Consider the following 27693-nt stretch of genomic DNA (forward strand, 5'->3'; position numbering starts at 1 on the left):
CGGAGGGGGGGTCGTGGGGAGGCCCCTGGGGATTTGGGGCCTCATTAAACCCAGCAAAACCAAGGCGAGCCCCCCCACACACACACTTCTTCCCCGGGGTCAGGACCGGGAGGGAGCGGGGCTCGCTCGGCCCCGAGGGGGCGGGCGGGGGGGCTCCGGCTGGCGAAAGCCACCACCCCGAGGGCTTGACGGGGCTTTTTTTTTTTTTTTTCTCCTTCTTCCCTCCTCCTCCTCCTCCTCCTCCTCCTCCTCCTCCTCCTTCGCCTCCTCCCCCCGCTGCTCCTCCCGCTCCCCTTCCCGCGGCGGGCCGGCGGCCGCAGCAGACGCCGCGCTGCCGGGAGGATGCCGCAGCTGCCGGGGGCCGGGGGCGGCGGGGGGGACCCGGAGCTGTGCGCCACCGACGAGATGATCCCCTTCAAGGACGAGGGGGACCCCCAGAAGGAGAAGATCTTCGCCGAGATCAGCCACCCCGAGGAGGAGGGCGACCTGGCCGACATCAAGTCCTCGCTGGTCAACGAGTCCGAGATCGCCCCCGGCGCCAACGGGCACGAGGTGCGGGGAAGAGGGAGGCAGGGAGGGACGGAGCTGCCCCCTTTTTGCCCCTTTTTGCCCCTAGAAAAAACAGCCCCGGCCCCTCACCGCCGCTCCCGGTCCCGCCCGGGGCCGGGAGGTGCCCCCGGTGCTGCCGGGCTCGTTTCGGGGTGCCCCGACGGCACCCGGGGCACCCCGAAACGAGCCCGGCAGCACCGGCGGGGGCAGCCGCAAACTCTGCGAGGGATTTGCCCCAAAACTGCTTGGGAAGAAATTCCCGACGCTAAAACAACGTGGGGCGAGCCGGGGACCCGTTTGTGGTTGTTGGCTTTTTATTTTGCCATTTCTTTTATTATTTTTTTTTTCATTCCGTCTTTTTTTTTTCATTCCTTCTTTCTTCATTCCTTCTTCTTTCACCCCTTCTTCTTTCATTTCTTCTTTTTCCTCCTTTTTTTCCTTCTTTTGTATTCCTTCTTTTTAATTTCTTCTTTTTCATTTCTTCTCTTTAATTTCTTCTTTCATTTCTTCTTTTATTTCTTCTTTCATTTCTTTATTCATTCCTTCTATTCATTTCTTCTATTCATTCCTTCTTTTTTCTTCTTTTTTAATTTCTTCCTTCCCTTTTCTTTTTCTTTTTTCTTTTTCTTTTTCTTTTTTTTTTTTTCCTAAAGACCTGGCAGCCCGATTCTCACTGTTATTTTTGGTAACTCCATGTAGCGAGGGGGTTTCGCCCGCCGAAGCTGGGTGTGTTTTCCAGAAATCAGCCCCTTTCGTTAAGCGCAGGGCACTGTGGCTCTGTGGCTTCACACAGCCACGCAGTTGTCGTAAAACAATCGCTTATACAAACGATGATCCCGGTGCAGTTGCCTTCCAAAGGGCTTAGGAGGAAAAACAAAGATGCTTATCTCTTGCCCTAACTTTCTTCTGTCCCCAAGAAGACGTAAGCCCCGTGGCCGATACGTGAGCATCCACACAATGACTTTTCTTCTTTTCCTTCTTCCTCTCCGGCGGTGGATTCCCCGTGGTCAGGTTTCCAGGCAAACCCAGGCGCAGGATTCCTACCATGACAAAGGCAGAGAGCACCCCGAGGAAGGTGAGAACCGCACGGTCCCGTCGTGCTGTATTGGCCCGAGCCCCCGCGGACTGGAATTTGGTTTCTTTGGGGAGGCGTAAATTTAGTATCTTTTGGGGAAGGGGGATGCCGGGGCGCTTTCAAAGCACGTTTGGAAAGGAGATGGAAGTACAGCACGTTTATCTCGAGTGACCAAATGGTAGACCAGTTGTCTAGAAACTGATAAGTAGGCCAAATGGATCCTCGCTGAAGAAATAACTATTTTTAGGATATCAGCTTAAACACATCTATCTCCCCACTCAGACGGTGCAGCCGAGTTGTGTTCAGAAACTGTGTGCTCTCTTCCCCTTAGCCAAAGTCTGTCCCTTAAAGCCCCTCTTCAAATCTGAGCATGAACAGACCTCTTGCCATTTTTAATGTACCAGCCGGTTAATTTGGGTCGAGGAGGACAGAGGAAATAACAAAGTTTGTCAAATACCGCCTAGGAAGCTGGACACGTGTACAAAGAATGAGTGCTGCGAACGACGGAAGGCTGTGTTTAAAATGAAATGCTTATGATCGTGAGCTAAGCCAGATCATAAATGCCATGTAGGGACGGGCACCGTTCGGTCCTGCTGCTTCCCGGGACTCTGCGGTGATCTGTCACAAAACTGGTCGTTAAAGAGCCTCCAAGCAGTAATGCCCACGCTGCTGGCATTTGGGCAGTTAGGGGGAGGAGATCAGCTCTGCACAGCCTTCCCTTCCGCCTTGCAGCCTCCTAAAAGCTCACCTGCAAGTGGTGCCACTGCCAGCGACCCTCGGGTGGGAGACCTGTTCACCCCCTCCAGTGCCCATCCCTTTGCAGGGCCTGGGGCCAAATTCTTTATTTTGGTACAAAATCACCTTCCTTGCTCAGCTTCCCCTTCAACTAGAGTGCCATGCCTGTTACACAGCTTCCCCCTGACTCTCCCCCCAAAAATAATTCACCAGGGTCTCCTCAGAAGCTGGCCCTTGCCCTCTAATTGTTCCCGGTTAGCACGGCCAGCATGAATTGTTCGCTGCACACAGTGTCTCGGCAAGAGAAGGAAACAATTATATCTAGTTATCACTGCCCCGTTCCTCCCTTTCCTAACAATGATGTTGAAAACCCGTACTGACAATACTTCTGAATCCACAAATCCTAGAGGGATGTGTAAAATGGGGGAAGACTGCTACTTGAGAAATGTCATGTCCCTGCTGATGTTTCTGCCTCTCTGACTGGGGGCTTGGCAAAATACATGGGTTACTCTGAGGGTTTGTCGTATACTGAGTGTAAACTCCTCGCTGAATGCACGCAGCCCTTTAAGGATTAACTCTTCTTCCCCAAAAAATGTTTCTGTGAATTGCTGCAGACTACTTCCTGCTCGAAGTAATTGCCATAAGCGAGGAAGTGTTTGCATGCGGAGCATTTCCACGAATGGTACCTGTTCAAGTGCTCTGACTTACAAGAAATGCATGTGTGGGGAATAATGTAATCGTTGTTTCCTCTTCCACAGGAAAACATCCAGACAGTGGCTTATACAGCAAGGGACCATCCTACTCTGGTTATTCTGGGTATATCATGATGCCAAATATGAATAACGACCCCTACATGCCTAATGGATCTCTGTCGCCACCCATCCCCAGAACAGTGAGTGATCCCTTCCCAAGACGGGTTTTGGCGAGCGGGCTTTCCTCCTGCTCGTCCCGCAGCGTGTTTTCGGGTAGCTTCAGCCCAGGTGAAGGCTGCGCCTCTGGTGCCCAGAGCCTGCAGCCAGCGGGGTTTCAGAGCTCGTGGTGGTGTCGGTCGTGAGCCCGCTGGAAAAAGCTGCAATCGGCGATTAAGCGCAGCCTTTGAACAGGGCCGGGGGCCGGGGGGGGGGAGCCCTGGTTTACGACTGTAGGATAATGTATGGCGGAATGATGTAAATGCCGTCTTTGTAGTCACTAGGACAGATGTGAATTTTCTGGCTTTAACTCTTTGTTCGGCGAGGAGCAGCGAGGGCTGGGAGCAGAACCGCTCGAGTTGCTTGTCAGGGAGATGAAAAGGCTCGGTTCTTTTTTCCTTCCGCCGTCAGATACGGCACTGCTCCGTGCTGACTGACATTTATTCCTGCCGTCGGCTGCGCCGGGCAAAGGCTTTATGCATCCCCGGGAGCCGTGCTCTGGCACACGCGGTGCAAGTTCCTCCACACGCTGTGAAACGAAACGGTGCTGTAGGAATTCGTGTCTACGGCTTCCCATTACGTTGCGGCGGGCACCGATCCCTCCAGGCCGGTCCCTCTGATTTCGTTGCTGAAGGTGTACCTGGACGGATGGACTTTACTGCATTCCTAATTAATTTGGGGCAGTAAATTCCTCTGGCCACTGGGTATGCAGAGAGAGAGGTGACGGGGAGATGGTATTAAAATGAGCCGTGGAAACTGTATTAGCAGAGTGAGAGCAGAGTGGGAAACACATTTGCTCGTAGGCATCCTACTGAGGGAATGTCGCTGCAGTCGTGTGTGCTGCGGTACGAGAAGTTGGATGCTGCTATTTCCTCGTGATAAAGCAGTTTTCCTCCTTACCGGCTCTCAGATTTTTATTTGGCAGCCTTTGTCAAACGACTGGCATCATTTTGGTCCCCCGTGTTCTTGATTTGTTCTTCAAGGCCATGGCTTTTGACTTCAAAAGCAAAAAGACGGGGCCTAATTAGTGTCGGCGATTTAATGGTAGCAAAGGGTGGTAAAATACCGGGTGTTCGGCTCGGGAAGGACCGAGCAGCCTGGCAGTCCGAAATTCCCACTTCTGCTGTCGTGACACGTCGCTGCTCGCGTCTGAAAGATGCAGAGCCGTGCACCACGTCCTGCTTGCCACAGCTCTGCTTTTACACGAGACGGTGCTTGCGCAGGACTTGCTGCTCAGGGGCCTGCGTTCGTTTAGGACGGGGCGCACGCACAAGCTGCAGCACTCCCAGTCCCCCTGTGCAGTGCCCATGACTGCTGATATTCGCTGTTATAAGCTCTGCTCCATGGAAAACTTCAGCTCTGATGCATCGAGGGGGAAAGGATGAAAGGATGCAGCGTCGGGAGTGGGCACCGAGCCCCAGACCCGTCCCCGCAGAGACGGGGGAAGCCGAAGGCCTCTTTCCCCTGCTATGCTCCCAGGAAAGAACCTGGTGCTGGCGCGAGGCTCGGAGCCACAAAATCTGGTTTAATTATTCACTTAGGATTTTCTGCATGTATGCGTGTCGCAGGGCTGCTCCTTCTTACTGCTCTGCCATCGATTTTCAGACGAGCATCAGCTTCTTGCAGATGCACCCTGCTCGGGTCGCTCAGGTACTGGGGGAGCCCACATAGAGGGGTACATGGGAGAGAAGGGGGGCACGCATCTGCTCCCTGCTTTAAAGGCTCCTGCCTGGCATCTAAGGGGCTAATTCAGCCCGGCACTGCTCGTACATGTTGGAGCAGCACCACTAGATCCATAAAACAGCGCTCGGGGAGCGCTGCAATGTTGACATAAGTCTGGAGCGCCTTCAGTTTAACCGCAAGCCTACACGCTTGAGTTATTAAATAATATTTTTTGTTTAATTGAACTCTAATCTCCGCCGGTCCCGGAGCTGACAGCTGGCTCTTGACGGGCGTCACGTCCAAACTGGGGTCTCCACGCTCTGCCTTTCCCCCCAGCACCCCCAGTCCCACCTCAGCGGGGCATCCTTTGCCAGGGGCCGGGGCAGGGGTCCCCCGCGGTGTACCTGCACCCTGCCATTTGCATGACAAAGCCGCCGCTTGCTCGCTGCATCTGTGGCCTGGAGGTGTGGGGCAGGATGAAAAAGCAGCCCCGGGGCCCTGAATTTTCTTTATTTTTTTTTTTCCCACCCCTCTGGGACACCCCGTGTCCTTCCCAGGGTTGGCAAAGGGGTGGGAAAAAAAAAATGCATCCCCCAGGAAATGGTGGCTGCGCGGGTGGATCTGTGCTGGTTCGCTGGGAGCGTGAGCCAGGAGGAGGAAGGAGTAAGTGGTCGTTTGCTCATCAGGCTTCGTGCTGCCCTGCTTGAGCCAGACCTGTAACCGAGGTGGTGGGCCAGCTTTGCTGGGATGGGAAAAAGTTACTTTGACCAATGTGTGCAGAGAAAAAAACGTCCTGTTTCATAAAGAAAAGGTAAAGGCTTTACACTCTTGCTCTGTAAAACTAAAAGTACAATTTTAATTGTACTTAGTACACTCGTGCTATCCTAATAAACCTTAAAAGAAGAAAACTGAGGTGTAATTTCAGGGCAGCTTTTGGAGGGAAGAGGGTATATGAGGAGGATTTCAAATTTTGATCAATCCACCGTGGTCAGAGCGGTCTCACTTTCCCTTCTCCACCTCCTTTCTGTATTGGTATGTATTTTTGTTTTCATTTTACTGGCAACTGCTTTGCCCTTTTCAAGTGGGATTTGCAGGAGAGTTAGCTGCAAGTTCACGCACAAGCCGGCTGCAGCAGTGCGTACCCTTATCAGCTAAAATCACTTCTAGCTGGGTGAGTGGAGAGGCGAAGCAGTGCGTTCGGGTAGCTGCAGGAGAGGGGGCACGTGGTGACGCCAAAACCGCAGTAACACCTGGTGAATGTGCATCCTGTCTGCTCGAGATATCTTTCGGTGGTTTCTCAACATCACCGGCGTGCTGAAGATGGGAGACGGAGACAGCTGTTTGTTTTCTAGCATCTGCGGGTTTCTCGTACGTTTTCGTTAGTTTTGGGGCAGCAAACCTTTCTCATCTGTGTGATGGGAATGTGGAGGCAAAGGAGGAGGCTGCAAAAGAGCCTTGGCTGTTTCTTAAAATCACACAGAAAATTGTTTTGTCTTTGTTGTCCCCCCCACCCCCCTCTTTCCCAGTGAATTAAACTTTGTGCTGGAAGGTGCAGGATTTCTGCAACCTCCCTTTTGTCCCTTCTCCTCTGTTCTTGGGCTCCGGGTTTATTACTTTGTGGCTAAGCTGTGTGTATGTTAGCAGCTTGAGGTGTTAAATAGGTTGGAGGATACAATCTATAAACACCTTACAGTGACTTGCAAAACACAGCACATCCGTTTGACAGTGAAGAGGAATTCTGCTAGAAGAGTTCGAACGCAAAGAGCAACACTTATGCACAGGGCCCCCCTCCCTGCCCAAATTTTGGGTGTTCCTGGCGTGCATCTGCATGGTGATGAGCACGGAGGTGGCCCCTGTCCTGAAGAGGACATCCCAGGAGAAATGTGCAGGTAGCAAGGACAGGAGGAAGCAAGAAGGTAGAAATAGGCAGAGTGCATTGCCATGGGGTCTCAGTGGGAGATTCCCCAGCTGCATCGTGCTGTCCCTCAGGAAACACTGGCTTGTGGAAGGTTTTGGGGACCTTGAGAAGAATGTACTGGGGTGTTAGTGCTAGTGTATCCAGCCTGGAAAACAGTGCCTGGTGGAGCTGCAGAAGGCTATGAACATGGTTTTTGGTAATGCTGTCTTCCCATTCCCCTTGGTACCTCACTGCAAAGGCAGGCATTGCAGGGATTGCAAATTCTCCTTTTGGGAAGGGGGGGCAGAAGCTTCTGTGGTGCCTCTGGGTGGGCTTTTGTTCAGAGCCTGGTCTCGTCGATGACCCAGGCAGAGTCCTCGTGCATACACGTGCTTGTGTCCATCCATCTGTGTGCTTTTGTATCTATGTTTGTGGCCTTTCAGCCCATACTGGTGAAGAAAACGACCTTTCTGCTTTCGCTGCCTTCTCCCCTTCAGGGTGGTGCAGTTGGTAAATCTAGCTAATTGTGAACGGGGAAAGGGGAAAGAAAATATTCCCCTTGTGGCTTGGTCCAGAGGTGGGTTTCGCGTGTGTGTGACTTCAGCTGAGGCGTGACCAAAAACCCCACCCACTGCAAATAATCAAAGCTGGAGCTTTGGTGTATCAACATGTGTATGTACGTGCCCTAAATCTCATTTCTCTGTATATCTAGGAGCGCATTCAAGGTAACCCATAAAAGGTGGGGCTGCTGCTTTCATTTTCAGGTGGTGTACAAGCAAAATGTCATTCTTCTTGTTTTGGTGCTGTGCCACCTCTTCTCCAACTTAATCCCTGTCCAGAAAAAGGTGTTAATAAGAACAGCTTGTTATGGGCTTCGAGTGCCAGAGAGGATAGGGCTCAAGAAGGCCTGAAGCTCTACAGGTTCAGGAATTAGAAGAGGAAAAGACTTTCTCCAGATCCTTGCAGTGCTGCGTGGCTGCAGGCACTGAAGAGCTGGGTGCTGCCGGCCTGGCTCCTCCAGAGTGCTGAACTTCTGTTTATGGTTAGGGAAAGCTCTCCCGATACGGGAAGGAAATAACCCACACAAAAGCATTTTACTGCTGCTGTAATATTTCTGAAGTCCTAGTAGAGGCATGCGCGTTCCTTTTTTTTTTTTTTTTTTTTTTTTTTTGAGCCATAAAATAGTGCCCGTATCTCTCAGAAAGAGACATATGTGCAAGAATACGCTGCGGAAGGAATACTGAACAATTTGCAGCCCGAGGTGTGTCGAATCCCCAGCTGCTGCCCCATGCACAGCACGATGTGCTGGGACCTTCCAGGCGGCCCCGTCGTGGCTGGGGGGCAGCTATCGCCGAGCTGGGGGTGGCACGTGGGGTGTGAAGACCCTTCCCACCTCCCTGTTGGGTTTAGTCCCATTTCGTAGGCCTCTGGGGAAGGCAGCACAGCTGCTTTGCATGCTGTCCCTGTCCTGGCAGCCGGGGATTAGCATCTCTGTCACTCCGGCCCTTCCTAAGCATTGGATTCACTTAAGAAAATTGCATTCAGAATAACTTAATCTAGCAAGCCAACGGCTTCTATTTTAAGACTTGGATCTTGTGGATGTGTTTATTTAGTTTGGGTTTCCCACTTCAAAGGAATCTGTCCTGTCAGCAAGAAAGTGATTGAGCACTTAAATAAAAACGTATTCATTGAATCTTTGGGGCTGAACGAAAAGTATGGTAGGGAGTTAACTTGCGCGCCAACTGTGCTGATCGGCCAGGGACTGTCCTCGTAAGGGGGAAAAGACACAGTCTGAACCATGCCAGGAGGAATCTGTCCCCTGGCCTGTGCTGGTGGTGTTGCCAGCTGGCACTTGAGGGGATGAGGAAGGACCTCGAGTATCTTTGTCTGTGATCTTCAAAGTTACCAAATCCCTCATGCAAAAGAGCATTTTTGTGGAGCTGAAAGGTTGACTCGATGTTCGTCTGTTTTCTTTGAGTGGCTGTGAGTGTTGGTGAGATTGGGGCATAAAATCAATAGGAGGACCTTAGTCAGCAAGCATTACAAGTGTAAAGTTACAAGGCTTTGATCGAATATTCATAATATGGGCAGTTTAACAGGAGAAGTAGGCGCACTATTGACACCAGTGGTAACACTTAGGGACAGAGCATCACTTTGGCCAGGTGCTGCTGGGCAAAATCCCAAATGCACCTGCCTGCCTAAGCACTCTCTGCAGTCTGGCTCCTTCCTTTCCACCATGCCACGCAAGCTGGCAGGCAGCACCAATGTACTGTAATGTCCCAATAATGTTATGTACCATGGCCCTTAGGAGCCAGATTTCGTGCATGCTTTTGTCATGCAGCACCTTCTGAAAGCACTGGCACTTGGAGCGAGCACGGGGGTGCGTGTGTGCTCCTGTTTGCAAGGGAACTCCAGTCATGCTGCCTTGGCAAAGAACAAAAGAAGTCTATTTGTTAGACGATTTGTTTTTCTGCTTGCTTTCTGAGGAGGAAAGCTTTAAAGTGAATTGAAGCAGACAGCTGCACATCCAGCCTGGTGCTGGGCACTGTATGTACTTGAAGCTTGCAATTGTGACCCTTGGGAACCATGACAAACCCTGCAGAGACAGCACTGTGCATGAGGTATAGCAGAATTCAAAGTCCTTGTGCCAAAATCCCATTGATACTGATGGCAGCTCAGCTTCCCTCTTAGCTGACCGGAGCAGAACTCTGAATAGGGGGGCACAGTGGTTGTCTGGAGAAATGAGGCTGGAAATGGTCTGACTGGTCAGGTGCATCCAGAAGGAGACACAAACAGGGAAAGGGGCATGGGGCTTTTTTTGGGGCAATTTTGTTGGCTCAGAGGTGGAGAGCAATGAAATCTAACAAGCTGTCCCTGTAGTCTGTGTGTTTTCAGTCTAGAGTTTGTACTCCCAGTGACACTGCCTGCTCAGAAGTAACTCTTTTTACAGTCACCTAGCTATGCTATGAAGCTCTGTTTCTACTATTTTCTGCCTCTTTCTGTATTTCATAGAATCGTGGAATCATAGAATGGCTTGGGTTGGAAGGGACCTTAAAGATTATCTAATTTCAACCCCCCTGCCATGGGCAGAGACACCTTCTACTAGAGCTGGTTGCCCAAAGCCCCATCCAACCTGGCCTTGAACACCTCCAGGGATGGGGCATCCACAACTTCTCTGGGCAACCTGTGCCAGTGCCTCACCACCCTCATAGTCAAGAATTTCTTCCTAATATCTCATCTAAATCTAATTTTAGTTTAAAACTATTACCCCTTGTCCTATCACTATACTACTTGACAAAGAGTCCCTCCCCAGCTTTCCTGTAGGCCCCTTTTAGGTACTGAAATGCCACCATTGACATTTAGTACCACCAGTACATTGAGGTACTGCAGGCCCTGGAGCCTTCTCTTCTCCAGGCTGAGCAACCCCAACTCCCTCAGCCTTTATTCATAGGAGAGGTGCTCCAGCCCTCTGATCATCCTCATAGCCCTCTGGACTTATTCCAACAGGTCCACGTCCTTCTTGTGCTGGGGGTCCCAGATCTGAACCTGGTACTCCAGCTGGGGTCAAACTCACGAGAGCAGAGGAGGAGAATCCCCTCCCTCGGTCTGCTGGCCATGCTGCTTTTGATGCAGCCCAGGACATGGTTGGCTTTCTGGGCTGCAAGCACACATTGCCAGCTGGTGTCATCAAGCTTCTCATCAACCAGCACCTCCAGGTCCTTCTCATGGCTGCTCTCAATCCATTCCCTACCCAGCCTGTACTTGTACTTGGGATTGCTCCAGCCCAGCTGCAGGGCCTTGCCCTTGCCCTTGTCGAACCTCATGAGGTTCATTCACACAGGCCAACCTCTCGAGCCTGCCCAGGTCCCTCTGGCTGCCATCCCTTCCCTCCAGTGCGTCGACCACATCACACAGCTTGGTGTCATCGGCCAACTTGCTGAGGGTGCACTTGATCCCACTGCCCATGTCTCCAACAAGAATGTTTAACAATGCCAGTCCCAAGTTTCAAAACCGCCTCCGAGATTTTTCTTTGTGATTGTTTTCTCTCCACAGTCTCAGCCTATCTTCATGCCTTGATCTTTCTGCCTTCCCTCCAAATCTTACACTCATCTACCATAAAAATGCAATATAGGGCATAAAATTAGAAGCATCAACACTTTTCAAAGTGGGCGGTGACAGCATGGCAATGTGGTGGCAGGCCTCACTGCGGCCTGCCTCCCTCCCGCCTCCCTGCCCTCTCCCCAGGCCGTCGGTGCCATTTCTGTGTCCTGAAACACAAAAGATGAGGTGAAGCAGGACTGCAGCACGCCCAGGGCACATTTGGGATGCTTGGGATTGACAAGGAAAGGAAGAGTGGCTGAACCAAGCTGGTGCTTGCAGAGCTTTCATTGCACTGGGCTTTGTGGAATAATGTCTTGCAAACTTTCAACTTCCTGTAGGTTCTGAAAAGGTTTTGAACACTTAACCATGTTCAGCCCTGCATTACTTTGCCAACAGTGCAAAAAGGAAATAAACCATACGTTGCACACACTAAAATACATTGTGAAAAACATTAGCAATTGAAAAACTTAGTCTGTGAAGTGCTGCTTTTGGTTTTGCTGCCCTCTGACACTGTAGCACTGAGTTACATTTGCGTGCTCCTCACTGCCAGGCTCTCTCCTGCAAAGTAAATTTGAACTGAGCATGTTGGGTTTAAAAAATAAATGTTTCTAAGTCCACTCTCTCTCACAAATTACTCCATGTCTTAAATACCCATGGTACAGGGAGAAGAGCAAGCTGTGATGGATCTCTAGGGGGGGGGGGAAAGAAAGAAATGTGAAGAAAAAAATAGCTTTTGAGTGTGTGGAATTTTCTGATTTTTGTTGTGACTTTTCGTTGTGGCTTTTTCCTTCTCTCTGTTATTTTAGGAATATTTCTAAGCTAATAGCTCAGAGATCCTGTTTGAGATGTAAGTGATTTTTCCAGAAAGAAAACTCAGAATAGGAGAACTGGGGAAAAAAAAAAAAAAAAAGAAAGAAAAAAAAAAAAAGCCAGTTATTAGGCAGCTCCCCCAACAGTTTGACAGCACTGTTACTAACACTTTTTTTTTAAACTGGCAGCTACTAGGCTTCTTATCAGAGTGACCTGTAACAGATGACTTCATACTTTGTAATAAGGAAATATTCAGACAGTCTAGGAAAGGTGGTCAAAATGCTGTTTTGTTCAAAGATTTCTTGAATGAAAGGGCCTTTCCAAAGCAGCCTGTGCAGAAAGCTTTCCCTCTTTCTTTGAAACTTTAAATTTTTCCTTTTTTTTAAATTTTTTTTTTTTAGAGGTTTATATAAATGAGAATATTACAGGCTAATGGGGCGGAATCAGAAATATTGCATCAGCAAATCTGGCTTAGTCGAAACTGGTTTGATGACTCTTGTGTTTGGGAAGCAGGCAGACTTTTTAAGGGAGAGCGATTGCAGAGGGGTTTTGTGGAACTTGTCTTCCAGCTCCAGCTGCGCCGCTGCAGGTAAATATGTCCTGTTTGGTAAAGAGTTTTTTTGGTCGCTGTCCAAAAAAATGCCCTGCTCTGCTAAATGAACGTTTCTGGCTGATATCTTCCGGACAAAGCATTTTTCCAGGTTCAGTCCTGCTCTGGAGGCAGCACTCCCCAGCCACAAAGCCCTTAACGCATACGCTTGCTGTGGGCTGACTTTGATCTGTCCTGTGTCACCTGCGCTCGGTCTCAATTTCAGTGCCGGCTGATTTCTCACCGGAGGGCTCGTCTGGCTGAGGTGCTGGCTGGGATTTGAGCCTAGGGGGCAAAGCCAGGGCTGCGGCAGCTGCCTGTAGCAATGCATGTTGTTAGGCTATGGCTGTTCTGGGGGTGGAGCAAAAGTTTTTGCTTGTGCAATTAAGCATGAAATAGGTAAATTCTGGGTATAATTACCGAGCACCGAGTTGAGCACGAGGACGTGACCCATGGAAAGGGCTGTGGGGCAGTGGCTGTGGGCAGATGCCAGGAAGGTGTCTGGCACCCTGCCCGGGGGGCACCGTCTCGCCTCCCCCCACCCAAAAGCAGGGCTATGAGCCAAGAGGATGGGGCTGCAAGCAGGGAGCCCGACAAGCAGCGTTTGTTTGGAAGGTGAGGGCAAAGGCAGGAACAAAATCCATGTTCCCTGAACATCCTTCAGGATCCCACCTGGAAGACAACTCCTTTATAAAGATATGTTTCTTGGGGTTTGTGATTTTATTTTATTTTTCCTTTTTTTTTTTTTTTTTCCCCTATGACAACAAAACAGAGTTCTGAGAACGTAAAAACTGGCATGTGTGTGGAGGGGGTGCTAAGAGGATTTCCCAACATCTCCATCTGATTACAGGCAATACAGATAAGAAAGTTCCTGGCAGCACTGGCGTGGCTGTTTCATAGCCAGCCTTTCCGCTAAGGACCAGAGAATCCTGATAAAGTTTTTCAGAAAAAAAAAAAAAAAAGGAGGGACTTAAAAAATTACCTTGGAAACATTTTGGCAAAAAGCACGCTTTACTTTTTTTCCCCTTCTCCCTGCCCACCACCTCAGCAGCACCAGCGTCTTCCCCCTCTTTTATGTTTGCCATCACTACTCCAATGGCAGGGGGCAGACCGCTTGCCCCTCTCTCCAAAATCCGGCATAAATGGGGCCAGGGAGTGAGCACAGCGTGCTCCCTGCCCCCAAAAACTGCCATCCATCCTGGGCTCCTCCAGCTCCTGGGGTCAGGGGGCCAGCCGTGCGGTACAGAAGGCTGGCTGAAAGCCTCTCCTGGGCTGGGGAGGGTCTCTTCAGTTCCAGCTGCAAGAAAGGAGCAAGCTTTCAAGCACAAGGATCAAGTGGATCCTCTGTAAATGAAGAAAAAATGTCCCTGGAAGGGAAAATAAGCAGTAATTACAGAGAAAAATACTTTCTCATCACAGTAATGGCTTGATGCTGAAAGGTAGGGTTGCAGCATCGTACGGCCGTGACTCCCCGGCGCTGTTTCGGAGACCTTTGCGATGCTGTGCGTGTTGCCCGCTGGGTTGCTGGGGGCTGGCGTTCACGTGCCGAGACCTGGGGCTCCCCGTGGGACGTGGGGATGGCTGTGCCACCAGCCCAGCAGCTGGCTGCTCCGGCACTCCTTCCTCAGCACCGCTTGATGAGGATCCCTCCGGGCCGCGGAGCTGGTGCTGGAGACGCAAAGAAGGAGGCTCAATTTAAGAAAACAGGAGCGCAGAGGAAGCAGTAAATTTTCAGGGGGTGGGGGAAGAGTTGGGGACAAAATGAAAAAAAAAATAAAAAAGGACACCTTGGCTTAATGTTGAAAAGACTTCTTGATGCTGTTAAGAAATCAGGCATCTTGGTAGGGAGACTGCGTGCTGCAGTTGGCACCAGTTTGAGCCTCAGCAGGGCTGTGTGCACGCTAAGGAAGAGCCAAAGTAAAACCGAGGCAGTTTCCCAGCCCTGAAATGACAAGGACATTGGCGCTGTGTCCGTGGGGAGGGAGGGCAGATCCTGTGCAGTTGTCTCTGAGCGGGGTTTTAATGACTACAGGGAGAGAAGGAGCACCAGAACGGCAGAAGGAAAATGCTACAGCTAGGAGGAAATTATTTTTATTGCTAATACATGGGTGCTCATAATGTCTAATTCTTTACAGCTTATAATGTTTAATTCTTTACAGCTTTTGCTTTATTTGCACATTCTTCGCTCCTCGCCGCTCTGCACGCTGTAGTGGCAGCGAGCATATTGCAGAATTACTGCTCTCAAAAGCCTCTGCTCAGTGGTTTTGAATGAATAAAAATGTTTGTTGAAGCAGCAGCGGTGCTCGGAGCGGTCAGCGCCCGGACCAGGGCTGTGGCATGGCCCTGGCTCTGCCCTCCCCGCGCCGTCTCCTTCCCAGCGCTTACTTTTAAGACTTCCCTGGAAAGATTTTCTTGGGACAGCGTTTAGTCAAAGCCCAGGGCCGCCTCTCTTGGTGGAGGTTTGCCTTTGTGCTCGCTCCTGAAGCCAGAGGAGGAGAGGGGAGGAGGGTGGGAGCATCTGACACCCCCCGGCGTGGTGCTGTGGCAAGGCCAGGTTTTAGGGCAGCACCGCGGCCGGCCGTGTGGCTGGGGGAGAGGGAATCTGAGCGGCAGCTTTGCGATGCTTTATGCTTTTAGATCACCGGTTATCTTTCAGATAACTAATGGGGATTTAATGTTCCCTCGCCACGTGCTGTGTCTGGTTCAGGATAAGCGAACCACTGTCAGTTTGCTGCGAGGAGCTGCAGAGGGGAGGCAACACCCAAGGCATCTGTATTATTTTGCCTTGCATCAGGTGCTAAAAGTCACTAAACGCACCGTGAGTCACAATATTTTTCCCCAATTTGACTCGCTTACCCAATCATATTTTTACTCCAGCCTTCAGGCCTGAAAAAGCATGTGCATAATCAGTTCATTTTGTGTGGTCTAGGCTATAAAAATGCCCCCTCTGTTCTTTCCATATGAAAAACGTGTTTTTAATTTTGGGAAACTTATATAATTTTCTGTGCTTTCTTTTGTATTTCAGATTGAAAACAAATGCTGCCTTCCCCTAACTTTGCATGTTCCAATTACGGAGTTGTGAAAATAAGTCATCCCTCAGCTTTTGTTACTTTAAAACAGCTATCGGTGATGTCAGAGTCAATACTAAAAGCATTAAGAATGCTGGCAGAATGTAATGCAGCTGCAATCCAACATGATGTTGGAAATGGGGTTGAGAGCATAAAGGCTTTCCATATTCCCAGGGCGCACAACTGCTCGCGGCCTTGGCTTTGATCTCTTCAAAGGCTGCTGCCTCCTCCTCGATGGAGAGACTTGGCTGCCACTCGCTCGCATTGAAAAAAGGCAGAGGTCTCTATTCAGGCAGAAATCAATCAGTGTGCAGGAACAATTATGTGTAATTCAACCATCATGAAAACAGGACGAGATTATGGGTTTGTTACCTGAGTGACTGCGTGGAGATGGGGAGCAGCGGACGCCGGCGTCCCGCTGACACGCCGCATCTCGGTGACAATTAGGGACGTGTGAGCGGGGCGGCGGGCGGGGGCGGCGGGATGACAAATGCTGGTCACGCTGTCCAGCAGAGCAGAAAATGAGGTTACAATTGGGAGATAATGTTTGCATATGTAACCATATTTCAGCAAGCTGGGCAACTCGAGGGAGCAGAGGAGACGGGCTATCGTAAACAACGGCGCTGCGTGCCGCGGCCGGCAGCTCCCCGCCAGACAGCGCGACCTCGGCGTGAGAAACCCGGGCGCCGCGTCCTAATGAGCAGCTCGTGGGACGCAGCACTGCCGGCGCTCGGGGCTGAGAATTTCCCAGGAAGAGGAGAAAAACCCCTGGTTTTGGCCCCAAGGGGGGGCAAAGGGAGCAAACAGGAGCGCGGGCGGCTCGCTGCGGATGCGCCCGTCCCCTCTCGGTGGGGATCGGCTTGGCCCCGCGGATGCGTGTCCCCGAGCGGGAGCGCCTTTCGATTTGCATGGTAACGTTTTGGCTGTAGTAGGCTGCCGGGGGTGTGACGTGATGCTCAAAACATCTTCTGATGTATAATGGCCTCCTTTAATTAGGAACTTGCTTTCTTCCCCCCCCCCCAACCCCCCGCCTCCCCGCCCCGAGCAGGGAGCGAGAGCGCGCGGGCTTGAAAAAGAGAAGGAGAAACCTGCGTGCGTAGTGTCAGCCACGAGGATATTTATTTAAAGTGTTATTGCCTATAAAGTCTTAAAATAGTTTTCCTCCCAAAAAGGCAAAATAAAACACAGATGACTGATTATAAAATGGGATCCCTGCTCGGTGTGGTACACAGGACGAGCTTCACCTTTTATACAGCTCAGGCTTAGACATCAGAGGCGCAAGAAGCTGCTTTGAGTTACAGATCTTCAAACAATAAGTCAAAACAAAAAATCAATCCCTCCAGTCCCTGGGTGCAGTTAGCTCAAGATAAAAGAGAAAAATAAAGTTATGCGAAAGCAGGTAGAGGAAAGGAACGGATACGCCAAGGAAACACAGAGGACAAGTGCAGAGCTGAAGCGGGCCCGGCGCGAGCCAACATCAATGAATTTTTGTCTCATCAAAAACTTTTAGGGGTGCCAATTCTTTTCAGACTGGATCCACTGTGCTCCAGGACCGCCTGGAGCCTTGCCTGCTGTAAGGGCTGCTCTCCCCACCCTCCTTGGTGCCCTTCAGTGCGATGGCACCGGGGCTAGGCAGCGTCTCGCACACGTGTGAGACGGCAGCAGGGAATTAATGGCTCGGGTAATCCCTCGTCGTTACAAATGCAAACTGAGAAGACTTCTCTTCAAATGTTTGGTGGAAGATGCACAATCTCCAAAAAAAAAAAAAAAAAAAAAAAAAAAAAAAAGAAACACAGCAAAGCCATTTCCCTCTGGTGATGCGTCCCCCTCCCCTTCCTCTGCCTCTCTATAAAAGTAGATGGCAAAGGAATGTTTTTAATGTAGAAAAAAAAAATATATGGGAACAATGTGATTTATGCTTTTTGGCAGCCGATTCGTGACATTTTTGATGCCGGCTAGCTGTCTTGACTCAATCAAGCACTTCTCTTAAGCCATAGCCTGCAAGGAAGCGAGCACTGCGCCCCGAGGCCATGGTGCACCCCTGAACTCCTCCTGGTTCGGAGAGGAGGTGGAGAAGTTTAGCTGGTGCCCACCACCTCCATGGCTGGGCCTACAGAGCAGAAAGGGACGTGTGGTGGCCCTAAGCAAAAGGTTGGGGATGTGCAGGTGAGCATGAAGCAGGGTGAGGGTGCTGGCGCTGGGTGTTGCTCGTCGCTGAGGTCTGAGGAGGGGATTTCAGGCAGGCTGGTGCTGGTTCTTCTCACTTCGGGCTGCCTAACCGCTGCCTTCCCTGCGCTGAGAAAAACATAAATCACCCTTTTCTCTTGTCAACAAAGACATCAGCCGCTACAAAGATGTTTATGGGATTGCAAGCTGAACAGGAAAAGGGTTAATGAGCGGAGATGTGACTACCAGATAGGGCGTGGGGGACGTGCCCCACGGTGCGAACAAAACGGTACCTTCGGTCTCGCGTTTCGGGGAGCTGGAAGTCACCGCAGGTAACCCTGCTCAGGAGAAACGCTCAGCCTTCAAAGGAAAAAGAAAAACCGCCACCACAAAACAAAAAAACTGCAGCGTGATAACTATTGCCATTCATCCCTGGGCGGACGGCACCTTAAAGGGGCAGTTTTTGATTGCTCTCCCCAGGGCTGCTGGCCGCGGGGTCGAGCTGGGGCTGGAGCTGCCCTGCTGCATGCAGCAAGGCGCTGGGTTCCTCTCGTCCCACCTGGAGGTGACATCTCCTCAGCAGCAGCCCCCGACCTCTCTGAAGAAATATTTTGGGTTTTGCAGAGGCGCAGACAGGTCTGGAGCTAGGTGATGGAGAGCTGGGGTGTGGGACGTGCATCCCTCTGGTTAAGGGGAGGAGGACGGGTCCTGCTTGGGGCTGCCAAGGCAGCCAGCAGGAGGTCACTGTAAAATACCTTCTACAATAGGGCACGTGGTGCCTTCTGATCTCCGCTGCTTCCTTCCTGAAGGGTGCCAGGCACAAGCTCCAAAATACTTCGGTTTGAAGCAGGATGAGCCGGGAGGGCCCAGCCCTCTGTAGACGTGCCACCCCAAAGGCCCCGCTGTCCCCAGCCCCAGGGGACAGAGCAGCAAGGATGGGGTTGTGCAGCTGCTGATTTGCATGTCTGCCAGCCCGGAGCAGCTCTGGTGGCACCCTGCTGTCCCCCCCCAACCACGTGGCGATGCTTTTTGGGTGTCTTCTGCTCTCCTCCCGGCAGCCCGAGCAGCTGGACCTGGAGAAGTCTCGAATTAGCTTTATTATGCCGCTGAGCCGAAGTCATTACTGGTGTAAGCCGATGCAGTCCCATTATTGTTGATGGGATTGTGGCTCTTCATGTCACAGGTGAATTGGGCTCAATTAAGCGGAGCCGGTTGCTCTTAATTAGAAGCTCGGCTCCTCCCGGAGGTGGGACACCCCGGCCCTGCCTGGCCACCCCCGGGGGGGGGCTCCTGCTGGATGCCACCCCCTGCAGCCTGCCTGCCTTCCCCTGCTCCCAACAAAACCACCTTCACCCCTGCAGGCGGGACATCCCGAGGCCCTTCCCACAGCGCGCTGCCTCCCGCTAAATATAGCGCCCACCCGGGCTCTATTTCGGGCACCCCATTTGAAGCAGGCGCCTCGCTGGGAGCCCTGCAGGACTCCAGGGGCAAAACCCTGCAGGAAGAGCCAGAAGGAGCCAGAAGGAGAGGAGAGGAGAGGAGAGGAGAGGAGCTGCAGCCGCCGCTCGGCTTCCTGAGGGCTCGTGCCCTTCCCTGGCCAGGAAGGATGTGCCGGGGACGGAAAGCTCGCGTGGGGCTGCCGCGAAACAGGCGGTGCGACAGCTGACTGCTGCCTCCTCCCTGGCTCGCTAAGAGCTCCTTCCTCTGCCCGCTCGTAGCTTTTTAATTTTTCTTTATTATATTTTTTTTCTGAAAGCTCGTGGGAACGCGGCCCTCGGAGGCCTCTGCCCCCGGCAAGGTGGGGCTGAGGGTGGCCGGGGGGACGGGGTCGTCCATGTGGGCGAAGGCTGGCTCGGTGCTGATCCCGTTCAGGCCACGTCCCCCCAAGGGCTTTAGGATTTGGTAGGGCTGTTCTGGCGACCCGGCGCCTTGTGCCGTGGGCCGGAAAGCGGCTGCAGAGAGCCAGGAAGGGGGCGAGCAGCTGGAGGCACTGGCGGCACTCGGAGGCGGTGGAAGTCGCGCTTTCTCACGACCCCGCTGGGGTCTGGCCCTTCCCTGCGCACGTCTCACCCACAGCAGGGGACGGAGGCTCAAGGGGAGCGATTTGGGTCAGTTTGGGTCAGTTTGGGTCGACAGGGAGCTGGGTGGGGCACGGGCTGCCTGTCCACGTCTGGGATCTCCACGCGGGCAGCCCGTGGTCCGTGCTGTGCCCCGTATTTCATGTGGATGCTCAACCTGGTTGTATCGTGGAGGCTTCCTGGGCTGTCCTGCTTGTCATCTCCACGGCCCTAACGAAGGACCCCTCGTTTCCCAGCGGGGGCTGCGAGAGCCGAACACCCCCGCGGCTGCTCGAGAGGAAGGTGCTGCTATTTCGGTTCCCCCGGTGGCTTGCAGTGGGTGCCGAGATAAGATGCGGTGGGTGGCACTCACATCAGACAGCTGCCCCCCTCCCGCCGAACAGAAAACAAACAGAAAGGGAGATAAGCCCTGCTTTTAAGGGAGATCAAAAACTCGCCTGCGTGGTTCTTCTCCCCGGGAGAAACCGGTGGCCCGACCGCCAGATCAAACGCAGGGCGAGGTGGGCACCTTCGGGGCGCCGCTGAAGCGAGGTAGCAGCCGAGCACGGCTGCCAGGAGGATGTGACAGCTTCGGCGTGAATCACCACACGGGCACCAAAAAAGCATTCTCTGAAGAAGTTATTTTCGTTCCAGCGGAGGTGCTCAGCCATCCCTGCGCCGTGCGGGGTGGGAGGCAGGGAGGCGGCTGCGTTTTGGGTGGAAGTGGCACGAAACAGCCTCTCTCTCGGTACCTTGTCTCCTCAGCTAGCTTGCAAAACGGGAGCTGCTGGTGGGGAGGGCACGGAGCCGGCTCTCCCGTGCCAGCTGGGTAAACGGGGAGAGATTAATGACTGCCTTGGAAGCCAGTTTTCCAGCGTGCCGGCCGGAGGGCAAGCATCGTGATAGTTGCAGCAGCTGGCTCGGAGAGGAGGGAAATGAGGGGAAGATAAAATTGCACGCCCCGAATGCCAGGGTAGCCTGTGTCCATGCTTTGATGTCTTCTCCCTCCACACCCTCCTGTGGGTTAAAAATGCAACTAGACTGCATTTATCATGGGTGTGTGGAGCTCTGGATTTAGCTCCAGCCAGCCAGCTCCTGGGCTGGATCCTCGCGTGTGCAGCTGGGCCAAACGTGGGGAGGGAGGGGAGCTCGCTGCGCCCTGCTTTTTGGGGCACCCTGCCCCTCATCGTGGGGTGCCAGGGCAGAAGAAGGGGCTCCTCCAAATTGCCGGGTGGCTGCGGGAAGGCAGCTCGGGGGAACGGAGCCTGGCTCCTGCCATCGTGCCACGCCGCTGCATCCACGGCTGCTTTAATCAGCAGCCCTCCCCCCCCCCCCCCCCCTTGGCCCCCGGGCCTCAAAATTCCACAAAACCCAATTAAGAGAGATGAGAGAGCTCCAGCGTGTATACATCTGAAATTTCAGGAGGCTAAAAAAGAGACTCCTAATACCATAAAGCCTGCCCTAAAGTCAAATTTGCATCTGAAATCTACATAGCCAAGCCCCGTGAGGAAGGCGGCACCGCCGAGCACGCCGCCTTTTCCCCCTCCAGCGGGGAGAAACGTGGCCAGCTGGGGCTGGGTTTGGCTGCAGCTGGGGGAACCTGCGTGGGGTGGCTGCAGGGACCCCGCCACGGCCACCCCGAGGGCCAGGGGAACCTCCCCGGGCCCAAAGCAGCCGGGTGGATGCGGTTCATTAGGGGAAGTGCTGGAGACTCGGTTAATTAGCGCCCGCCGACTCAGCCCAGGTGTTTCATGCTTTACTGCCCCTGCACCTCGCTGCCTCGTTCCAGTCGCCCGTCCTGGGCTGCTCGGAGAAAGACACCCCCCCCTCCTTCAAAATAATTAAAACAAAAAAAAAAATCAGCAGAACCAGTCCTTTAGGTACAGGTTAGGCACTTGGGGGGAATGGGAGGGGGAAAAAAAAGCTTCATCCCCTTCTACTCTTCGTTTTACTGTGTGATTTGTGTCAGGTACGCGCTTTCTCCTCCCATTATCCTACCTGCAGCTTAATTGTGTGCTAATTGGAGGCCGTGCCTCTGTGGCTCTGCGTATTTTGGAGCCTCTCCATGCGTGCCTCCCCTCCGAGCCATGCACAAGGAGGGGACACGGAGCCCAAGCCTCTGGCCCAAATTCCCCCAGCGGTTCCCCGGCAGGGCAGGGGGGAGCTTGCAGCACAGGTAAGCGTTTCACTGCCAAAACACGAGGCCTCAAAGCTGCTTTTTTTTTTTTTTTTTTTTTATTACCTCCGGATTCTGCAGAGGGCTCGTTATCTCACGCCGCGAGCCAGCATGATCAAAGCCCCGGGAAAGGTCAGGCATTCCTGCAGGAGCCACGCTCAGCCAGCGCTCCCCCAGCCCACGGCACCTCCCCAAATCCTTTATCTCCCTAAACGAGCCGGCCTCCAGATTAGCCAGCTTGATGTCGAGAGCACCCAACACCTGGCCTTGGTTTTCTGAAGAGGAGAGGGTGCTTTTTTTTCGCTTTTTTTTTTTTTTTTTTTGTCTTTACGTTCTGTTTTGTTCTTGTCTCGTGGGGGAGGCAGCGTTTCCTTCCTCTCGCCGAGCGCCAGGCAGCTCGATGCTGAGAGCAGGGCGCACCTCTGAAGGAGCTGCCCCTCTCGCAGCGGCGGCTCCCAGCTCGAGGCCAAGTGATGCACACGGTGAGTTGCCAAATTTCCCGCACCCGAGAAGCCATCCGCGGTGCCTTCCAGCGCTGCTGTCTCTTTGCTTTGCTAGGCTGGCAATGAGTTGCTCTTCTGGGGCCTGTTTCTGCGCCGAGAAGCGCCGAGGAGGAGCGTGGCTGTGGTCAGAAATTGCCCACACCTCTGCCGTGCTGTGGGAGGAGGTAATTGTGCAGGGGAGCCTTAATTGCCTGGAAAATCAAGCCGGCCCTAATGATGGGGCGCTGGAGAAGTTCGGAAGTGCCTCTTGACCCAAGGAAGGCGTAGCTGGCTTGGGGTTTGGTCGGGTTGAGGTGTGACTGCAGGGCGACCCCGTGCCACGGGCAGGGCGCTGCATGCAGCCCCAGGGCCATCTGGAGGGGTGATTTACCAGGGGCTCCGGCACTTCAGGCTCTCTTTTTATGATGTTTAAGCTTTTACCCACGTTATAAAGCGCAGTCCAGGCTTTTTACGAGGACGGAGGTGCCTGCTGCACAAAACTCAGGCTGTGGGCTGGGTGTTGTTTTTTCTTTTAAGAGTGATTTTAAAGGGCAGCTCTTGAATTAAAAAAAAAAAAAAAAATCAAGTCTAGCAGCAGGCAGGAATATCCCACGCAGGATTTAAAGGGCATCACGTGCGCCGTGCATACCGACAGCGTTTTATTTAAGCCCTCTGGCACCTTCCTGGGGCGAGCGCAGAGGCTGGAACAAAGCCAGAGCAGATCTGGTGCCACCACTGGTGGGAAAGTCACATTTTGGGTACCCCCTGCGTGATGATGCTGCGTTTTGGCAGGCGCAGGGCAGCTCTCAGAGACTGACCTAGCACCAAAGCCGATGCAGGAGTATCCCCAAAAGACTCCCTTGTTGGCTCCTCGTGATGCTCTGGGTCTGGTATCTGGTGCTGAGCATCCGTGCCTGGTCCATAGGAGGGGCACGAGTGTGAGGTTTAATTTTGACAGCTCCCTGACCTGAGCCACCTCCTTTTTTACATCTTCTGAGACAGTGAGATTGGGCAGCTGGGGATGCTGGCATCCGCGGTGTGGGCCAGAAAAAGCGTTTGAAGCCCTGCTTCTTTGAGCCCAATTCACTCTCTGCTCGTGCTGAGCTGTGTGCTGTGATAGCTGTACCTTTAGCTACATGTAAGTGTCATTTCGGGGCGTGATTTTGTGTCTCACGACTGTTACAACCCCTCGTGGGGCTGATCCATGACATTAAGCTAGCAGCTTTTCATCACTTTTGTTTGTACTGAAGTCATCCTGCACAATGTGGCGGAGAAATAATTCCTGTTATGACCTTCTGCGGATGGTTCAAATAACCTGTCTAAGAGACATCCTGTTTCTGGAGGGCCCTATTGCTTTAATTCCTATTAAAATTGGTTTTGCCTTCTGTGGAACAGTGCTGCAGAAATTAAGTACTTGCAAATGCGTTTTACCTCCAGATATATGTTGCAGTTTGCATTTTCAATCCCAGCGAAGCTTTAGCAGACTGCTGCTTTTGGCCTAATCATTTGTACGTTTTTAGGGATTTTTTTTTTTCTGAGTTTAAAAATGAATATTTTATTTTAAGCCTTCGGACCATCTTGCCCACATCCAGTGATGGATGTCTAATGAGATGACTTTTTACCTCCGCTAAATGGTTATATTGTTTGCACTGATGTATGCTAAGACTTGGTGCATTAAATCTTTGGTCATTAGCAGATGCCATTAGCAGAAAAGTCCAAATCACTTAGAGCTGTGACTTAAGACTTTTCATTAAAGCCCGAATTTGCATGTTATTGGATAAATCTGCTAATACGGTTTAGCTGGACTCAGAGAAGTTACTTGAAAACTTTTTCCAGTGGGTATGCGGGGTCAGCAGTGCCTGGGAGCCTTGGATTTCGAGGAAGCGACCCCTCAAGTGCTTGCTCTATGCCCTGCTGGGTGCCCTACGTGTGCTGGGTGACCTCTGTGTTAATCCCACCGTGTGCTGCCAGCCCTCAGGCTCTTAACTCCATGGCTCAAAACTCCTGGACAGTGCACGGATGGCCCTTCCCATGACTTTGGTGCCAAGCAAAGCTTTCCCCGTGGCAGCATTTGGGGCTGGAGTCCTTGCCTTGATGGGACAGAGCTAAGGTGTGCTCCCCGTGCACGTGTGCTGAACTTGAACATCTGAACCAAAACCGTGTGCGTTCCCTGAACCAAGAACATCTCCTCAAAAAATCCCTGCTCAGCGAGAAGCTGACAGTTTTCGGCCTTCTTGCTCTCAGCTGGCCTCTGTCATAGCACGTGACATCGAGCGGGCCGTGTGGCACGGACACCACGTAGATATATACTTGGGAGCGGCCCTATTTTAAGCGCTTTCATCATGCTGCCAGGCACCGCTGCTGCACGGGATGGGGCTTGCTGGGTTCGCCCCAGGATCCTCGGCCTGCATCCTGTGGGACGCGAGGAGGCCGACGAGGAAGAGTCGCCTCATCCTGTGACGCACGGCGGCGGCCCAAACAGGAACACGCAGGAGCACCGACATTCAGGGGGTGCCCTCGGGCCGCTCGCTCCTCTACCACATTTTGGTATTTATCCACCCGACGGCCTCACGTTTGCCCGAACAGTTTCCAGGCTTGGTTTGGAAACTCCCCGGGCTGAGTGTTGGACCAAAGCGCATCCCCTTCTGCAGGAGCGTGGCACCAGCTCGGGCTTGTGAAAATCGTGGCTCTTGTGTTCCCCCAGGAACAGGAAGGGCTGCGGGCAGGTGGGAAAAAACAGGGGGAAAACACCTTTGTGGCTGGTGTATGGTGAGGGAACGGCAGGCTGCGTGGGCAGAAGAGCCTTTGCTTAACCCCACAGAGCTGCGTATTCCCAGTGCTGGATGAACTGTTCAGGATGGACAAAGTTAAAGGACCTTCAACTTAAACGGAGCTTCAAATGAGCGCCAGCTGTTAAAATGTGGAGCATTTCCTAGGAACTGATGGCCGTCAGGAGGACCCGGTGCTGTCTTGGGAGAGCAACGTAAAACATCGCAAAATACTTGAAGAGAAAAGGCTTTCCGTGCGAGTGTGCGGCTTTGCTGGTGATTTCATGCCCTATCAGTCGTCAGTGCGTATTTCTGAAACTAATGGGCTGTGTGACATTAAATGTAATCTGCACACACGTGCTCTGGCAGCACGTAAATAGCAGCGGGCTTGTCCTCTCCCCGATAGCAGCCTTGAAAGAGCTGCCCGGCTCCCCGCGCGGTGCCGCAGCATCTCGGGTCTCCCGACAGCCTTCCCGAGAAGGCGAGAACAAACAAATTAAGGAGTCACGAGAGAGTAGAAAACTCAGATAGCAGGGGATTTCTAATCAAGCTATTTTAATACGGGGTGTGCTTTAATCACTCGCTTAATGGCGGTGCTTAATGAACACTTGAAATAAAGCCTGTTTCTGTCGGAGATTCAACAGCCATGTTTTTAAAGCTGTCTTGAGGGAACTCAAATGTTTATTACAACTTTTCAGCAAAAAAAAAGCAGTCACAGTTGTGCTATATTAATTTCCAAGATTGAAGGAAGGAAAGAAAAAAAAAAAAGTTGCAAAAAGAACAAGGTAGACCCGCCACTAGGACAGTGTTTTCTCACTAACATCACAATTAACCTGAATCCAGTTACTTCTTGTAATCCGTCTAGATAGATGCTTATCCCGGGCTTTATCAAATCCCATTCACTCTTTTCTTTGCAGTGCTCCCCTGGCTGCTGCACTCGGGTTTTTATTGTGCACTGACGCTTCAGGCTTCAAGCAGAGCAGTTTGCCCTTCCTCTGCTGGCATCCCTGTACGCTGTCTGTGTTGCCAGGCTTGACACCCTGTGGAATAAGTGGTGCAAGATCTGGCCCAAAAAAGAGCCCAGCATTGTTGCTGCATGGCTTATGCTCTCGGAGAGGAGGCTGAGCACCTGAGAAACTGCCTCTCCCATCTCTCTCATGCATTGCAGCACTGCTGCCAGGCTGTCTGAAAAGGAAGGGGGTCTTGGTGGCTCAGAAATGGGCACAAACTTCCGCTGCTCCCAAATAACCACATGAGGCTCTGGCAAGGATCTCAAGGGTGCATCCTTTGCACTCCAGTGGCTTCTCCACAACTCCTGGGGGTCTCCTGGGCTGCTGCATCTCCACATCCACTGGCACAAGGTGTCCCAGGGAAGGGGGAAGCGTACAATGACTTACAGTAATTTTCTTGTTCTCCCCTTCCCTGGCTCCCAGCACTGAATCCAACTTAATTATCTGGCCATGCACTGAAACAAAGGGCTTGAGGGAAAGGGGGACTGGGTGCAGTTTTCTTCTTTGCTAGTGACCGGTTTACTCCCTGAAGCATGCAGTTTTGAGGATAGTTTTGTTCTGAATAAGTGTTACCAGTTGCAAAGCTGCAAAATGTGATGTCAGAAGGGACGCAGGGCTTGGCTTTGCCATCTTACTGTGGCAAGTCCCATGGGTGTCAGCCCTGGTGTTTCCAAACAGGAAGGGTCAGCAACATAAACGGCACTGTGCTGCCATACTGGGAAGCAGCATATAAAGAACGTGACTCTTTTTGTCTTTTATAATTCAAAATATTGCTGCACCCCTGTTTCTGAAGGGGTGAGTGGGGTGGTCCCTGTGGGCGTGCTTTCAAGGTGAGGTCAAAAGTAAGGCTTCAAACCCACCACCTCTGTACCTATGTCATTTCCTCAGCTGCACTGCCTAGCAATTGGAGAAGGTTTTGAAAGTTAAACATAAAGTGATCTCTGCTGTCAAGAGCTTGTAAGGAGATTGGCTTTATACATAAAAACCATTTGCTATAATTTGCACCTCTGCAGATCTGCCTATGGAAAGGGATGGTATGACGGCTCCCTGGAAGATAGAAAATTGTAATTGCAATTATTGTTTGAGTTGATTACCTGTTTCATCTACTGGTAACGAGACACCTTACTTCACTTACTGCTCCTTCCACCTCCAGCTCCCTGTGCTAAAGCTTGCCCATGACAGCGGGCCTTCATACACAGGCCTGGCTTTCACATTGCTCCAGAACTATGCTCTCCTGGCCCTTGCATTCCTATTGCAACAGCTGGTCATCAAAGGCATAAATCCAGAGTTGGGTTAGCCATTAAAATGCTGTCGCTATTTTGAGATGGCAACTGAAATGTCGGTCTCCTCCGTTTGCCAAGTCCTTCTGCCTAAGAACGATTTCAGGGCCCTCGAAACTACGAGTTAAACAGGCTAAAAAAGGGACAGATTTCCCTTGTCTTTGCAGGCTAAGGTACCCTGAAGTCCTTCAACAAGTCATTGGTCTTCTTTGTCCTTTTTTTTTTCTTTTTTTTGAGGTAGACCCACAGCAGTAGTGGACGGGGTTGGGTTTTTTTGGTGGTGTACATTTGGAGGAGCTGTCTGCTGTTGTGTTTTCCCCTCTCAATTTAACATTTGCTGTCAAAAACTTGCAGCCATGC

At 52.0% G+C, this 27693-nt stretch overlaps 1 protein-coding gene across 4 annotated transcripts in view; it reads left to right on the top strand.

Moving 5' to 3' along the window:
• Positions 1-342: 342 nt before the first annotated feature.
• LEF1 (lymphoid enhancer binding factor 1) overlaps positions 343-27693 on the top strand; it is a 56421-nt gene continuing 29070 nt past the window's right edge. For all 4 annotated transcript variants that reach the window (XM_032187485.1, XM_032187487.1, XM_032187486.1 and 1 more), the window contains exons 1-3: positions 343-552; positions 1561-1624; positions 3118-3251. In XM_032187485.1, the coding sequence (XP_032043376.1) occupies positions 343-552; positions 1561-1624; positions 3118-3251 (408 nt within the window). The remainder of the gene's footprint in view (positions 553-1560; positions 1625-3117; positions 3252-27693) is intronic.

Source organism: Aythya fuligula, chromosome 4 (assembly GCF_009819795.1).
Source record: "Aythya fuligula isolate bAytFul2 chromosome 4, bAytFul2.pri, whole genome shotgun sequence".
Taxonomy (NCBI): Eukaryota; Metazoa; Chordata; class Aves; order Anseriformes; family Anatidae; genus Aythya; species Aythya fuligula.